We start from the raw sequence: 16,455 nt of genomic DNA, 5'->3' as shown, positions 1-16,455 counted from the left end.
TGCAAGCAATCACTGCTATGAAGGTACAGTTCAGATTTCTAGATTTCTTTCAGATTTCAAATTAGTATGGACTGATACCACTACTATATTATTATTATTATTATTATTGTGCATTTATACATTGTTGACATCTTCCACAACACCATAGTTATAGTTTAATGTCCCTACCATGTTTTAGGGTAATTTTTAGGAAATCAATTACTTTATATGTATGTTTTGGGAAGTGGGAGAACACAAGCGTGTCCAGTGTTATTTCACGTATGTGCAAAGTCAGAACTTCACTTTGTGTGTGATTTTATGAAGAGATCTGCAAAAACATGATTTGGTTTAAGTTCAACACTGGGCAAAAGTATGTAGAAAATGAAGTGTTTATGCTGTAATGTATACAATTTTATCAAATGGTATTGTATTTCCTTAAAGGACAACTAAAGTGAGAAGAATACAGAGGCTGTCATATTTATTTCCTTTTAAACAATACCAGTTGCCTGGCAGCCCTGCTGATCTATTTGGCTGCAGTAGTGTCTGAATAACACCAGAAAGCATGCAGGTAATCTGTTAGATCTGACAATAATGTCAGAAACACTTGATATGCATATGCTTGTTCAGGGTGTATGGCTAAAATGAGGCAGAGGATCAGTGGGATAGCCAAGGAACTGGTATTGCTTAAAAGGAAATAAATATGGCAGCTTCCATATCTCTCTCCCTTCAGTGTGCAGATCACATACTGACAGGCTGTCCTCGCTCAGTCCTGATTAGCCTTGAGGAACATTAGCTGTTTGGTATAAATGACATTATTTTAGATTGCATTTGTGCCCTCATTCATGTTGGGTCCACATTTGAACAGCAAAGCAGGAAACAATGATCTTCATGGGTTTTCCAGTGGTCTTTTAAGAAGGAATACTAGCCTTATGCTTTCATGGAAATGAGATAGAAATGTTACAATTATAGGGTAAAAGGGCATGATGATATAGTGGCCCATATCCTATTCACTTTTCTCCTAAGTTTTCTCCAAGAAAGTATTTTCAAAATTTTTCAATAAAATACCTTCAAAGCTCTTACCATGGAAGAAAATACTCAAAATAAATTTGGTTTTGCCTTTCACTTACTTTTTAGTACTTTTTCAGTTGCTAAGTGCTAAAAAGTTATTTTTTGTGTAGGATAAAAATTATTTCCTCGCAGAAAACTCAAGAGAAAAAGTTTACTTCGATAAGGGCCAATAAAAAAAAAAAAAAAAAATTGGGTTTATGCACAAACTTGCAGTAATATTGCCGTGCACAGACAACGTATGGCAATATTACCCTTACTACCGTCACTGTGTACTGTGATTTATGTTATTAGTGTGACCCACGGTACTCGACTAGTGCAACAGTTGCTATGGTAATACACATTACTAACGAGCGTTACTGTTAGTAGTACCACGGGTCGCACTAATAGCGCAACTCGCAGTACGCAGTGCTGGTAGTAAAGGTAATATTGCTGTGCGATGTCTGTTCACGGCAATATTACCACAAATTCATGCATCAAGCCCAGTGTGTGTAACAGGCTTTAGAAGGCAGCACAAAAATAAAGCATTTTATCCTACCTCGAAATACCACCATGGTTCCATTTTGCAGGGTTGTCATTCCATTTGCTGGTGCCCCGACACATAAATTCATCTGAGGGTCTAAAGTAAGTCAAAATTCATTTTAGACTGGTTTCTGAAGCATTAAAAATGACCGTTTGGAGGAAATTTCTGTTAATAAATAGTAAAATAATTAGATTATTACCAGTACTTTATCCTGCTTATTTGAATGAATGAATGAATGAATGAATGAATGAATGTCTGTCACTGCCCAGATTTCTAGAAAGGCCACAAAGATCTTGGACACTGAAAAAGCAAAAGTTGGCGTACCTATGAATCGGCCGCCGGGAGATTTGGGTGCAGGTTAAAGCTGATAAACAGCTTACCCTGCTCCTACACAAGTCCCAGCGGAGTTAATTACTAATCCCCCTCCAGACCGCCATGGATAGTGGGGTAGAGATGTAGTTCAGCTTCCAGCTATTGCTGGCAGCCGAATTGCAGTGGCTGAATGGAGTAATGGTTAAGGGCTCTGCCTCTGACACAAAACACCTGGGTTCGAATCGCGGCTCTGCCTGTTCAGTAAGCCAGTACCTATTCAGTAGGAGACCTTTGGCTAGTCTCCCTAACACTGCTACTGCCTATAGAGCGCATCCTAGTGGCTGCAGCTCTGGCGCTTTGAGTCCGCCAGGAGAAAAGCGCGATATAAGTGTTCTGTGTTTGTTTGTTTTTAGTAATTTGTGCTCCATCTTTTGACGGCGCTTAAATTATTCACTGAGCGCCGCTATAGCCATAATTTCTATTACCGCCTATGGTGGTGCCCGTTGCGCCCAAATCTCCTGCTCTGTTTTTGCAGCACTCCCAGAAGGGGAGCAGGACTTGAGGAGAGATAAGAAGTCATAAAAGACCTGAATTCCAGAGCGCCATGCATCTTCCTTACTTCTGGTGTAGAGAGAAGAACTTATGATCCGGTAACAAGGTTTCCTGCACACGCAGTCACGAGAATATTTGCTCCACTTTAGAACTGAAGCTCAGCTTTCAGACAGTATAGTTGGCCAGACTCTGTTGATGAGTTGAGCCCTTCATTCCTTCAAAACAAGTAAATTTTAAACAGAAAGCGATAAGGTTTTTTTTATTCTCTAGATCAGAGTTTCCCAACCCTGTCCTCAAGGGCCACCAACAGTACATGTTTTGCAGAAAACCACAAACATGCGCAGGTGGGATAGTTAGTGTCTCAGCAGGGCTGATTAACTACCTTTGTGTATTTCCACAAAACATGCACTGTTGGTGGGCCTTGAGGACAGGGTTGGGGAACACTGCTCTAGATTATGGCAGCCCCCGCTATGCTCAAGCTTAAGTCCTTACTGGCTCATTTTAAAGGTAGCAGTACTGCAGTAGAGTATTGTACCATGTTAGCCATCAGTAAAAGAATCAGTAAAAACATTACGCCTGAAGATAGAAATAAAAGCAACATTTTAATATGCATGGGTGCGTATTTTTTTCCCCAAACTCAATAAATTCCAGTGTTATCACATGACAGGCAGCCTATTGGGCCAATCAAAGTGCGGGGATCGCATCCATTAAAGCCACTGGACTCGCTGGGACTCGAAGCGGGTTCAGTGGAGTGGTGGTTAGTTAGAAGGGAGCGTAACTTACCAGCACACGCTAGCTGCACTACTGCAGCATAGCATGTGCTGAGCTTGCGTTGCTGTCATTAACTACTTGCCGACCATGTCACATGGATGGGCGTGGCCGCGGCGGCAGCCCCGGGACCGTCTGACGCCGATTGGCGTAAAGTCCTCCAGCCAGGTTTTGCAGGAGATCGCACACACATCCCTGCTTAGATGGCGGAGCTCCAGTCTCCCAGCGGCAATTGCATAGTACATAGTACAGCGCTGCGATCTAAGGCAATTGCATAGTACATAGTACAGCGCTGCGATCTAAGGCAGCGCTGTACTGGGGACAGCAGTGTGACACGGCTGTCCCCCTGGGACATAAGAGAGCAATCGGCTCTCATAGGCATAAGCCTATGACAGCCGATCATTGTAATTGGCTGGCTGGGGGAGGGAGGTTTTTAAGAAAAATAAATAAATACATAAATAGTAAAATTTATTAATAAAGTAATAACAAATATTTATATAACAAAGAAAAAACACTGGGGGAGCGATTAGACCCCACCAACAGAAATATCTGTTGGTGGGGAAAAAAGGGGGGGGGGGCACTTGTGTGCTGAGTTGTGCAGCCCTGCAGCGAGGCCTTAAAGCTGCAGTGGCCAATTTAGCAAAAAATGGCATGGTCTTTAGGGGAGTTTAACACCACAGTGCTCAAGTAGTTAAGCTACCCTGCTTTAGCAGCACAGCTTGATGAAATAACCCCCATGTTTGAAAAGCGAGACCTATTCAAGTGTCTTTTTTGCTTTTGTGATCCATGCATGTACCCTGAACTACTGGTTTACAGCACGCCTGTAGCCTTGAGTTACACAGAATAATTAATCCAACTTGCATGTTTCAGGATGCGCACATAGGATTATGCAAATATATACCATAAAGTACATCCACTTTGAAACAGCTGTGTGAAAGTATGTAAATTATGTAATCTGTGTAATTAAGATCTATTGTGGTGCTATAAACAAACAGTTTTATATGCCTGGCTCACGAAAACAAGTCAGAATAATTTTAATGAATCCACCCTCCATCTCTAAGTGTTGCATTGTAGGTCTTACTTTTTAGATGTATGAAAATGATAACCTACGATCTGTTTCAGTCCATAGTCTACTTAGCAGTGTGTCTCTTACTGGAAAATGATATAATGACCTGTTGCCATCATCATCATCATCATCATCAGTGTCCAATACATGCTGCATACGATAATTCAACACCAAACCAATAAGCTGAGCCTTGCTAAAACACTACCTAAATAACCAAGCTAATTTTTTGGGTTGAATTGAGTTACTGCCTATTGTATGTCCTGGCATCATCCATACTGTACAGCCAAGCTTCCTCAGGGCAACAGAAATTGTTTGAATTGTTTCTATCTATTCACTGTTGAGTTGCCCCACAGCAGAATATCTCACACTCCTCTCACTTCTTCTTTATTATAGACTATGCCAAGCTTGTGTGTTTGTGTCACCACCTCAAAATCAAAATGTTCAGCATTCTGTGGTATGTGACCAATATTTACTGTTACTTATGCCATTATCTGTTCATGATGTACTGGACAGTCATATTCTACCAACACCAACTAGAATCCCTAGCTATCTTTTGAAAATAAATCATTTCTAAGTGAGTACCATGTCTACAGCCTCATTTCCAAAAAAGCTGAGACACTGTTTGAAGGGTAAGTAAAAACAGAATGTAGCAATCGGAAAATCATTTAAACCTTATATTTAACTTAAAAAGAAGTATAAATACAACATAACAAATACTATTACAGAAATGCTAGAATTTTATGAAAAATATGTGCTCACAAGAAAAAACACCAGGACGAATATCTTACAACGAATTAGCATAACTGGCATATAAGTCATAACATAACTGGCAATAGGTCAGTAACATGTTTGAATATATAAAAAGCATCGTAGAGAGCCTGAACCTATCAGTATTAAAGGTGTGAACTTAAGCGTTCTTGAAACCTGTTGCTGGCATCAAATTCAAATTGAGCATATATTTTCCATAAAAGAAAGTTATTAGTTTCAAAGTTTTCGATGTTGTCTCTTTTATGTTTTTGGTTAAATATAGGGTTAAATGATTCACAAAAACATTGCATTGTGTTATTATTTACATTACATTCCAAAGCCCAACTTTATAAATGGCGTTACTCGGTTAGTAGGTTGATATAGGCACAAGCTTGAAGCAGTGCAGTAACAGCCCTTTATCAGCTTTTTGCATGCTTTCATCATGTGGGTTCTAGAGATCTTATAGATGTATTGGAGCTAACTTAAAGCAAACCCGGGGTATTTTTAAATATAAAATGTATACTTACCTAAGAAGAGGGAAGCCTCTGGATCCCCTTTGACTGGCTTGGACATCACCCTTTCTGCATTGAGCCAGAAGGGTCACCGCCAAAATAACAGAGACCTGGATGTCCCATCCTTTCTGCCCACCCAGTTCTCTATGCTTGTGGAACATCAGCATGACTCCAAGATGGTGAGCACGAGTTTGAGAACCCACGACTGCTTTTTCTTAGCAAACTAGCACCTCTAGGCCATTTTAAAATACAGCATTAGCTGTCAAAATTTCACAATAATTTTTGCTTTTGTGAAAACTTAAAATTAAATGTACATTTTGTCCTGAGTTAAAGAATGTATCCACTTATTAGAGTTAGGAATGTTTACCTTTATGTGTAACCTACACACTGTAAGGCTAGCTTACCTATAAACCAAGAAATGGACTGGTTTCTAAAGCGGGAGACAACTGGATAAATGGACATGTCAACAGATCATATGTTATTTATAATATCCGTTCATACATGTCTATTTTCAATGAGTAATTTGTCTTTAAGATAGTGAAGCCTAAAGTATCATCTTGTACAACTTTTCTGGACATTGCATACACTATGTATTCCTATGGGCACAATGAAAGTCTGTAAAAATGGACTACATCAACCAACACAGCAAATCCACTAAAAAAGTACATTGGATCTGCGGTGACTGCATAGGTTGGCAGTCTGGCATAGTGTTTTCTAGGGTCCATGTCATACAGACCCTGGATGTAAGTTATTCTATTTCTTTTAATGATACTGCCTAACTGTCATTAGAATCATTAATGAAAAAAACAATAAAAACAAAGATCTAATAAAGGTTTTAAGTGATAATACTGCACTTAGATCATCTTTATCTTTTCCTTGGGCATATCCGGGACAGTTTCTCTGAAGGATAAAGTGACAGTGATTGGAGAGAAATGACATCTGTATGTTGTTAGCCACTGGGGATCAGTACATGCACTACAAGACCTTGTCATTAGGGTCACACTGTATTTGATAAGCCTATTACTGTCCTGGATGGTGGGCACGCAGCATGTGCTGAAACACTGGTGGTGATTACAGCTTATTTTGAATATACCCGGAAGGACTGTGCACTGATTTTGGATCATAGTGTGGACCTAGCCTAACATTTTAAAACATGTTCATTTTGCCATTATTTAATGCACATTATAGTAAATTTGCATTAATTGGCGTAACACAAAATGTACATAGCAAATCTGTATATATGTTTTTTTTATTTCTCTGCAATTAATATATTTAAAATACCATCCATACTGGCTTCTCTAGCTCCATTTCTTGTTTAGATGGCAGTGCAATTTTATTGGAGAGGTTGTGTTCCAAACTCCTCCCCCACCTCATCCACACCCTCATAAGGTAGTCAGGAAAACACTAGGAGAAGCCAGTAAGGCAGTACTATACTGAGCAGGTTCTTCTCTTCCTGTTCCTGCTTAGTGTGTAGAAGTGCATTTAACACTTCGTACACCCTACGCAGTGTTTTTTTTTTCTTTTCATAAAAGATTTAAATAAGAGATCAGTGACATATGGCTTCCTATTTCAAGCAGGGCAGGGTGATGAGAAGCATACACAGTTTTCATAGTAACCTTGGGGAGGATGTAAAAAGGCTAAAATGCTTTCTTACACAATTAGGGAGTAAATGTAGCTTCAGTGCTGGCCACAAAGAGTTGCTTTCTCTCAGCACAGGGAGAGGGTGTCTAGGATCAGGAGATTTACTCGATGTTGGTGGACTTGCATCAGTATACATCAGTCTAAATCGTTCGTGCAGACAACATAATGTGGCACAACTCCTCACTGGCACATTGACTGATTCTGGCATTCAGCAGTGTTTTTTTGTTTTACAGGATCACAGACTTTTGGGGCATAACTTGATACTTTTAGTGGAGTGTTAAATCTTACATAAAAGTAAGGTATATCATGAAATTATGGGATGTGGAAATAATGAAGTATCATATAGAATTAAAGTCTACTTACCATTAGCAAGTCTAATTTTATTAAGCAGCAATAACCATGCTTTGGGATTATATGTACTCTGGTAAGGTATTTCTGTTAAATTGGTTACTGGGGGAAGATTTATTCTCCTGTTTATTTCCTCCACAATCTGAATGATCCTTTGTCCTGGATGATAATTCCAGACAGCTGGGTTTCCATATGGGGATCCAGGAGTAATCTTCGTGTCATTTCTGTTTGGCTGTCTTGTTTCAGTTGATGGTGTGTTTGAAATTGAATTTTGTTGCTGCACCTCAATACACATTTCAAAAATACGCTGTAGGTCGATTTCTGGTATTCTCAATTTCATTGCTTCCTTTTTAATCGAATCACAAATATGATATGGGTGACCTGTCTGGGGTGTTGTTGCTTTCTGATTTTCAAGGTTCACAGCACTGACGGGGCTGGTTGTAGTAGTATATTTAGAGGAAACCGTTGTTTTGCTGCGTTTTGTTACAGATGGTGTCTTTGGTTGTTTTGTTGTTGTATCATATTTTCTACTTTTAGATGGTGTCGATTTCTGATCTGAGTGCTCAGTAGTCTGCTTCTTGTCCACTTCACCAGTAGTTGGCTTAACAGATTGATTTGTTGGTGACGTTCTTCCTGCTTTGGTATCTGCTGATTCTGTTGTGGCTGTTGGTGAGTTTGAAATAAGATCAGCAGAAGGTCTTGTGGTAGGTTCTGCCACTTCCGTAGTATCAGTCATTTTCGTAGTTTTTGATAGGCTGTCAGTTGGCTCCAGTGTTTTCAGAGAAGTAGCTAAGGTAGAAAATTCAGTAGATTCTGTTGTTAAACGATCCATAGTTTCAGTTTTTGGAGATATTCCACTCTCTTGATCAAGTGAAGTAGGAGACTGAGTAGATAGTTTATACTCTGCACTGGTTGATTCTTTAGCGGTGATATCCTTATCGGTTCCAGTGCTAAGAGTTGTGTGTGTTGTTGGAGCCATTGAAGTGCTATTGTATGAAAGTTCGGCTTCCTCTAATCCTGCAGAATTTGTTGTATGGCTAACATTAATATCGGTAGTACTTTGATCCTGGGATGCTTTCAATGTGCTCACTGTAAAATTAAAAGAAGGTGAATGTAAATTATATATATCACTTATCAAATTGCTCATGTTCTTACTTTTTGTGACATTGCTTTTGATTATTGTGGTAGTAGTTGTTAAAGCTGATATGTTGACATGCTGGTTAGTAATATTTTCATCTATACTTTGTGTGATAGAACCACTTAGATCAGTGTATCTATCTACTGTGGCTGTAGGGTGAAGATCTGGAGAATAATCTGGACTTAAAGGACTATGCAGAGTTGTGAATGAGGTAGGTCCACTCACATTCTCTCTTACAGTTGTAGACATTCTGCTTTTTCCTACACCAAAAATAATACTGGATAAGTGACTTTTTGTTGGGACCGAAGATCCTTCAGCAAATTTACTTGTTACCTGTACATACTCAGCATTTGGTCTTCCTGTATTCATATTCTCTCCTCTGGTTGTTTGTTCAACAAATGAAATGCTACTATAATCATCTGTTGATTCACGCATTTTGAGTGGTTTGTCTAGTAATTTAAAAGTGGAAGAGCGTGGTGTGATTACTTCTGTAATAACCTCAGTATATCTTCCATCAACTACTGCAGAGTTATGGCTCTCAGTGAGTGGGGTAGAAATGTTAATTAGCATAGTTAGTGGTCTGTAGGTATCAGTTGTTATTGTGTTTTCTTCTGCCATGCTTGTCACAGTATGTGACTGATTGGCAATCAAATCTTTGTCCAATATTGTAGTGAATGAACCATGAACGCTTTCAGTAGTTAGGTTGGTGTCTTTTGCAGTTATCATGGTGGTACCAGTGTTCATTTGCTCTGTATCTTTATCCTTTGAAGCAAATGTTGGCTGAATGGTCACGTTATTGCCTGTTATGGATGGTCCTTGGGGTTTTGTACCTGGAATTCCAGTCATAGATTCCTGGCTTATCTTTGGTAAAGCCATATCAGTTATAGCAATGGTTGGTTCATTAACTGTAGAATCTTCATTAACTGTAAGTATAGGGCCTGCCTCTGACATTGTTGCTGCTTCCATATTAGTTTCAGTAGGAACTGGAATGGACACTCCCTCAGAGCTTATGTAAATTGTTGGACTAATAGATTCACTTACTTTCACTGTGGAAGGGTTAGTGTTTGTAGTGTCAGTTAGTGATACTGTAGAATTATCAGCTTCTACTTCATTTCTAAACATTATAGCTACAATATCTGAATTTGTACTATATAATAAAGAAGTGGAATTTAAGTGTTTAAATGTAGTAGTTTCTACATATGGTATTGTAGAGCCTAACATACTATCACTCTTAGTAGTGAATGGCTCTTCTGTTGTGTCATTCTCTCCATCTCTTACAGAATCAGGCTGTTCAAGAGACGCATCTACTGATTTAGACACTTCTAGGGGGATATACGAGGAAACAGGTTGTTCTGATGTGATATCATCATGTTTAATATCTGTTGGGTTGACATCAGCTGACTTAAATACCACTAAAGTGGTACTATCTGATGTGTGGTTTTCTGAAGTGATATCAGCTGATTTAGGTTCTGCTGAGGTAATACGAGCTGACTGAGGTTTTGCTGTGGTAGAATCAACTGTTGTGGATTGTGCTGAAGTAGCATCACCTGTCTGATAATGTTTTTGGGTACTATTATCTGAATAAGATTCTTTTGTCCTTGCATCAACTAATAGAGGCTCTCCCTGAGTCACTTCAGTTGACTGAGGATCTAATGTGGTAACATCAACTGACCTAAGCTCTGCAGAGCTAGGCTCAATGGATTGAGGTTCCATTGGAGTGGTATTAATTGGTTTTGAGCCTGCTGATGTAGCATCAACTGACCGAAGGTGTTCATGAGTGGCAACATCTAATTTAGTTTCTATTGTGGTAGCATCAGATGGTTTAGGTTCTGCTGGGGTTGCATTGGCTGACTGGGAATCTGCTAAAGTGGCATCAACTAATTCGGGTTCTGTTGTAGTAGCATCAGTGAATGTAGGTTCTGCTGGGGAAGCATCAGCTGATTTTTGTTTTGCTGTGGCAGCATCAGTGGACTGAAGTTCTACTTCAGTGACATCAATTGATTTAAGTTCTTCTGGGGTAACGTTGACTGACTGAAGATCTGTGTAGGTAACATCAGCTGATCTAAGGTCTGTGGTGGTAGCATCAGTTGATTTAGGTTCTGTGGTGGTAGCATCAGTTGATTTAGGTTGTGCTGTGCTAGAATAAACTGATATGGGTTCTGCCGAAGTAGCATCACCTAACTGAAAATTTTCTGGGGTGCCATCAGTTAACTGAGGCTCTGGTGTCATAGCATCAACTGATTGAGACTCAAAAAATGACTGAGGTTCTGCTTGAGTAGCATCAGTTGATTTAGGCTTTTTTGAAGTAGCATCAGCTGACTGAGGTCCTTCTGGAGTGGCATCAACTGATTTAGATTCTTTTGTAGTAGCATCAGCTGATTTAGGTTCTGCTGTGCTAGAATCAATTGATATGGGTTCTGCTGAAGTAGAATCACCTAATTGAAGATTTTCTGGGGTACCATGAACTGACTGAGGCATTGGTGTGGTAGCATCAACTGATAGAGTTGACATAAGTCCTTCGGGAGTGTCATCAACTAACTTAGAATCAATTGTGGTAGCATTAACTGACCTAGTCTCTTCAGGGCTAGCATCAGTGGATTGAGAATCAGCTGAGTGAATTTCTGCTGGGGTGGAATCAACTGATTTTGGTTCTGATGTGGTAGCATCAGAGGGTTTAGGTTCTGCTTTTGTAGCACCACCTGAAAATGACTCCTGTGGAGTCGCATCAGATGACTGAGGTTCTGCTTGGTTAGCATCAGTTGATTTAGGCTCTGTTGAAGTAGCATCAGTTGACTGAGGTCCTTCTGTAGTGGCATCAGCTGATTTATAATATGTAGATGTAGCATCAACTGACCTAGACTCTGAAGGTCTAGAATCAGTGGATTTAAAATCTGTTAGGGAAGCATAAGCTGATAGAGGTTCTGATGCAGTTGCATCAATGGCTTTTGGTTCTGATGTGGTAGCATCAGTTGACTGAGGAATTAATTGAGTGGAATCATCTAATTTAGGTTCTGCTGTGGCAGCATCAGATGGTTTAAGTTCTGCCGTGGCAACATCAACTGATGTTGGATCTGCTGTGGTAGCATTAGCTGATTTAGGTTCTGGTGTGCTATAATAAACTGATATGGGTTCTACTGAAGTAGAATCACCAAACTGAGGATTTTCTGGGGTACCATCAGCTAACCGAGACTCTGGTGTCATAGCATTTACTGATTGAGACTCCCCTGTAGTCACATCAGATGAATGAGGTTCTGCTTGGGTGACATCAGTTGATTTGGGCTCTGTTGAAGTAGTATCAACTGGCTGAGGTCCTTTTGGAGTGGCATCAGCTGATTTAGCATGTGTTGTAGTAGCATCAACTGAGCTAGCCTCTGAAGGGCTAGAATCAGTGGATTCAGAATCTGTTGGAGCAGCATAAGCTGACTGAGGTTCTGATGCAGTTGCATCAATGGATTTTGGTTCTGATGTGGTAGCATCAGTTGACTGAGGCTCTAATTGAGAGGTATCATCTAATTTACGTTCTTCAGTGGCAGCATCAGATGGTTTAAGTTCTACGGTGGCGCCATCAACTGATGTTGATTCTGCTGTGGTAGCATCAGCTGATTTAGGTTCTACAGTGCTAGAATACATTGATATTGGTTCTGCTGAAGTAGAATCGCCTAACTGAAGATTATCTGGGGTACCATAAACTGACTGAAGCATTAATGTGGTAGCATCAACTGATAGAGTTGACTGACGTCCTTCTGGAGTGGCATCAGCTAACTTAGTCTCTAGTGTGGTAGCAGTTACTGATCTAGTCTCTTCAGAGATAACATCAGTGGATTGAGAATCAGCTGAGTGACTTTCTGCTGGGGTAGAATCAACTGATTTTGGTTCTGATGTGGTAGCATCAGATGGTTTATGATCTGCTGTTGTAGCCCCACCTGAAAATGACTCCTGTGGAGTCGCATCAGATGACTGAGGTTCTGCTTGGTTAGCATCAGTTGATTCAGGCTCTGTTGAAGTAGCATCAGTTGACTGAGGTCCTTCTGTAGTGGCATCAGCTGATTTGTATGTAGATGTAGCATCAACTGACCTAGACTCTGAAGGGCTAGTGGATTTAAAATCTGTTAGGAAAGCATAAGCTGACTGAGGTTCTGATGCAGTTGCATCAATGGATTTTGGTTCTGATGTGGTAGCATCAGTTGACTGAGGAATTAATTGAGTGGAATCATCTAATTTAGGTTCTGCTGTGACAGCATCAGATGGTTTAAATTCTGCCGTGGCAACATCAACTGATGTTGGATCTGCTGTGGTAGCATTAGCTGATGTAGGTTCCGGTGTGCTATAATAAACTGATATGGGTTCTACTGAAGTAGAATCACCAAACTGAAGATTTTCTGGGGTACCATCAGGTAACCAAGACTCTTGTGTCATAGCATTAACTGATTGAGACTCCCCTGGAGTCACATCAGATGAATGAGGTTCTGATTGGGTAGCATCAGTTGATTTAGGCTCTGTTGAAATAGCATCAACTGACTGAGGTCCTTCTGGAGTGGCATCAGATGATTTATTAACTGTTGTAGTAGCATCAACTGTCCTAGGCTCTGAAGGGCTAGTATCAGTGGATTGAGAATCTGTTAGTGAAGCATAAGCTGATTGAGGTTCTGATGCAGTTGCATCAATGGATTTTGGTTCTGATGTGGTAGCATCAGTTGACTGAGTATCTAATTGAGTGGCATCATCTAATTTAGGTTCTGGTGTGGCAGCATCCGATGGTTTAAGTTCTGCTGTGGTGCCATCAACTGATGTTGGTTCTGTTATGGTAGCATCAGCTGATTTAGGTTCCGCTGTGCTATAATAAACTGATATGGGTACTGCTGAAGTAGAATCACCAAACTGAGGATTTTCTGGAGTACCATCAGCTAACCGGGGCTCTGGTGTCATAGCATTTACTGATTGAGACTCCCCTGGAGTCACATCAGATGAATGAGGTTCTGCTTGGGTGGCATCAGTTGATTTGGGCTCTGTTGAAGTAGTATCAACCGACTGAGGTCCCTTTGGAGTGGCATCAGCTGATTTAGCATCTGTTGTAGTAGCATCAACTGAGCTAGTCTCTGAAGGGCTAGAATCAGTGGATTCAGAATCTGTTGGAGCAGCATAAGTTGACTGAGGTTCTGATGCAGTTGCATCAATGGATTTTAGTTCTGATGTGGTAGCATCAGTTGACTGAGGATCTAATTGAGAGGTATCATCTAATTTACGTTCTTCAGTGGCAGCATCAGATGGTTTAAGTTCTGCGGTGGCGCCATCAACTGATGTTGATTCTGCTGTGGTAGCATCAGCTGATTTAGGTTCTACAGTGCTAGAATACATTGATATTGGTTCTGCTGAAGTAGAATCGCCTAACTGAAGATTATCTGAGGTACCATAAACTGACTGAAGCATTATTGTGGTAGCATCAACTGATAGAGTTGACTGACGCCCTTCTAGAGTGGCATCAGCTAACTTAGTCTCTAGTGTGGTAGCAGTTACTGATCTAGTCTCTTCAGAGATATCAGTGGATTGAGAATCAGCTGAGTGAATTTCTGCTGGGGTGGAATCAACTGATTTTGGTTCTGATGTGGTAGCATCAGATGGTTTAGGTTCTGCTGTTGTAGCACCGCCTGAAAATGACTCCTGTGGAGTCACATCAGATGACTGAGGTTCTGCTTGGATAGTGTCAGTTGATTTAGGCTCTGTTGAAGTAGCATCAGCTGATTGAGGTCCTTCTGCAGTGGCATCAGCTGGTCTATAATCTGTTGTAGTAGCATCAGCTGACCTAGGCTCTGAAGGGCTAGTATCAGTAGATTTAGAATCTGTTAGGGAAGCATAAGCTGATTGAGGTTCTGATGCAGTTGCATCAATGGATTTTGGTTCTGATGTGGTAGCATCAGTTGACTGAGGATCTAATTGAGTGGCATAATCTAATCTAGGTTCTGCTGTGGTAGCATCAGATGATTTAAGTTCTGCCGTGGTGCCATCAACTGATGTTGGTTCTATTGTGGTAGCATCTGATGATTTATGTTCTACTGTGCTAGAATAAACTGATATGGTTTCTGCTGAAGTAGCATCGCCTAACTGATGCACTGGTGTCATAGAATAAACTGATTGAGACTCCTTTGGAGTCACATCAGGTGACTGAGGCTCTGCTTGGGTGGCATCAGTTGACTTAGGCTCTGTAGAAGTAACATCAAATGACTGAGGCCCTCCTGAAGTGGCATCAGATGATTTTGATTCTGTTGCAGTAGAATAAACTGATCGAGTCTCTGAAGGGCTAGATTCAATGGATTGAGAATCTGTTAGAGGAAAAGCTGATTGAGGTTCTGATGGAGTTTCATTTATGGATTTTGGTTCTGATGTGGTAGTATCATTTGACTGAGGATCTAATTGAGTGGCATCATCTAATTTAGGTTCTTCTGTGGCAATGCCAGATGGTTTAAATTCTGCCGTAGTGGCATCAACTGATTTTGGTTCTGTTGGCATTGCATAAGCTGATTTTAGCTCTGTTGGGGTAGTATCAGCTGATTTAGGTTCTGTTGGGGTTACATTAGCTGACTGAGGATCTGCTGGAGTGACATCATAAATAAATGTAGACTTTGCTGTGGTAGCATCAAATAATTTAGGTTCATCTGTGGTAGCATCTATGGATGTAGGTTTTACTGGCGTAGCATCAACTGATCTAGGTTCTGCTGTAATAGCATCAGCTGGTTGAGGTTCTGCTGGGGTAATATGAGCTGACTGAGGTTCTGCTGGAGTGGCATCAGCTGACTGAGGTTCTGCTTGAGTGGTATCAGTCGATTTAAGTTCTACTGTGGCAGAATTGACTGACTGAGGATCTATGTTAGTTGCTTCAGCTGATTTAGGATCTGCTGTGGAAGAATCAGCGGATTGAGAATCTGTTAGGGCAGCATAAGCTGATTGAGGTGCTGATGGAGTTGCATCAACTGACTTTGGTTCTGATGTGGTAGCCTCAGTTGACTGAAGAGCTATGTGAGTGGAATAATATAAATTAGGTTTTGCTGTGGCAGCACCAGATGGATTAGTCTCTGTTGGAGCAGCATCAACTGATGTCAATTTTTCTGTAGTATCAGCTGATTTTGTTTCTGCTGGGGTTGCAGTAGCTGACTGATCTTCTGTGTGAAGGATGTCAGCTGATTTATGATCTGCTGTGGTGGCATCAGCTAATTTAGGTTCTGCTGTGGTAGAATCAACTGATGTCAATTCTGCAGAAGTAGCATAATGTAACTGATGATTTAATGGGGTAGTATCTGCTGATTGAGGCTCTGCTGTTGTAGCATAAACTGATAATGACTCTCCTAGCACCACACCAGGGGACTGAAGTTCTGCTGGGGCAGCATCGCTTGATTTAGGCTCCTTTGGGGTAGCATCAGCTGACTGAAGTTCTTCTGGCGTGGCATTAGCTAACTTAGAATCTACTGTGATAGCATTAACTGACCTAGTCTGTACAGGACTAACATCAGTAGATTGAGAATCAGCTGAGTGAACTTCTTCTGGAGAGGAATCGACTGATTTTGGTTCTGATGTGGTAGCATAAGATGGTTTAGGTTCTGCTGTGGCAGCATCACCTGATGTAGGTTCTGCTGTCATAGCACCACCTGAAAGAGACTCCACTGGGGTCACATCAGATGACTGAGGTTCTACTGGGGTTGAATCAGTTGATTTAGGCTCTGTTGAAGTAGCATTAACTGACTGAGGTCCTTCTGGAGTTACATCAGCTGATATATAATCTGTTGTAATAGCATCAACTGACCTAGGCTGTGAA

At 40.7% G+C, this 16,455-nt stretch overlaps 1 protein-coding gene across 8 annotated transcripts in view; it reads right to left on the bottom strand.

The window, feature by feature from the left end:
- PRG4 (proteoglycan 4) overlaps positions 1–16,455 on the bottom strand; it is a 189,614-nt gene that overhangs the window by 14,075 nt on the left and 159,084 nt on the right. For all 8 annotated transcript variants that reach the window (XM_068240146.1, XM_068240143.1, XM_068240151.1 and 5 more), the window contains 2 exons: positions 7,529–8,602; positions 1,583–1,663 (listed from right to left, as the gene is read on the bottom strand). In XM_068240146.1, the coding sequence (XP_068096247.1) occupies positions 1,583–1,663; positions 7,529–8,602 (1,155 nt within the window). The remainder of the gene's footprint in view (positions 1–1,582; positions 1,664–7,528; positions 8,603–16,455) is intronic.

This window comes from Hyperolius riggenbachi, chromosome 6 (genome assembly GCF_040937935.1).
Source record: "Hyperolius riggenbachi isolate aHypRig1 chromosome 6, aHypRig1.pri, whole genome shotgun sequence".
Classification (NCBI taxonomy): Eukaryota; Metazoa; Chordata; class Amphibia; order Anura; family Hyperoliidae; genus Hyperolius; species Hyperolius riggenbachi.
The sequence above is the reverse complement of the archived record's forward strand: the minus strand, read 5'-3'. Positions and strand labels throughout refer to the sequence as shown.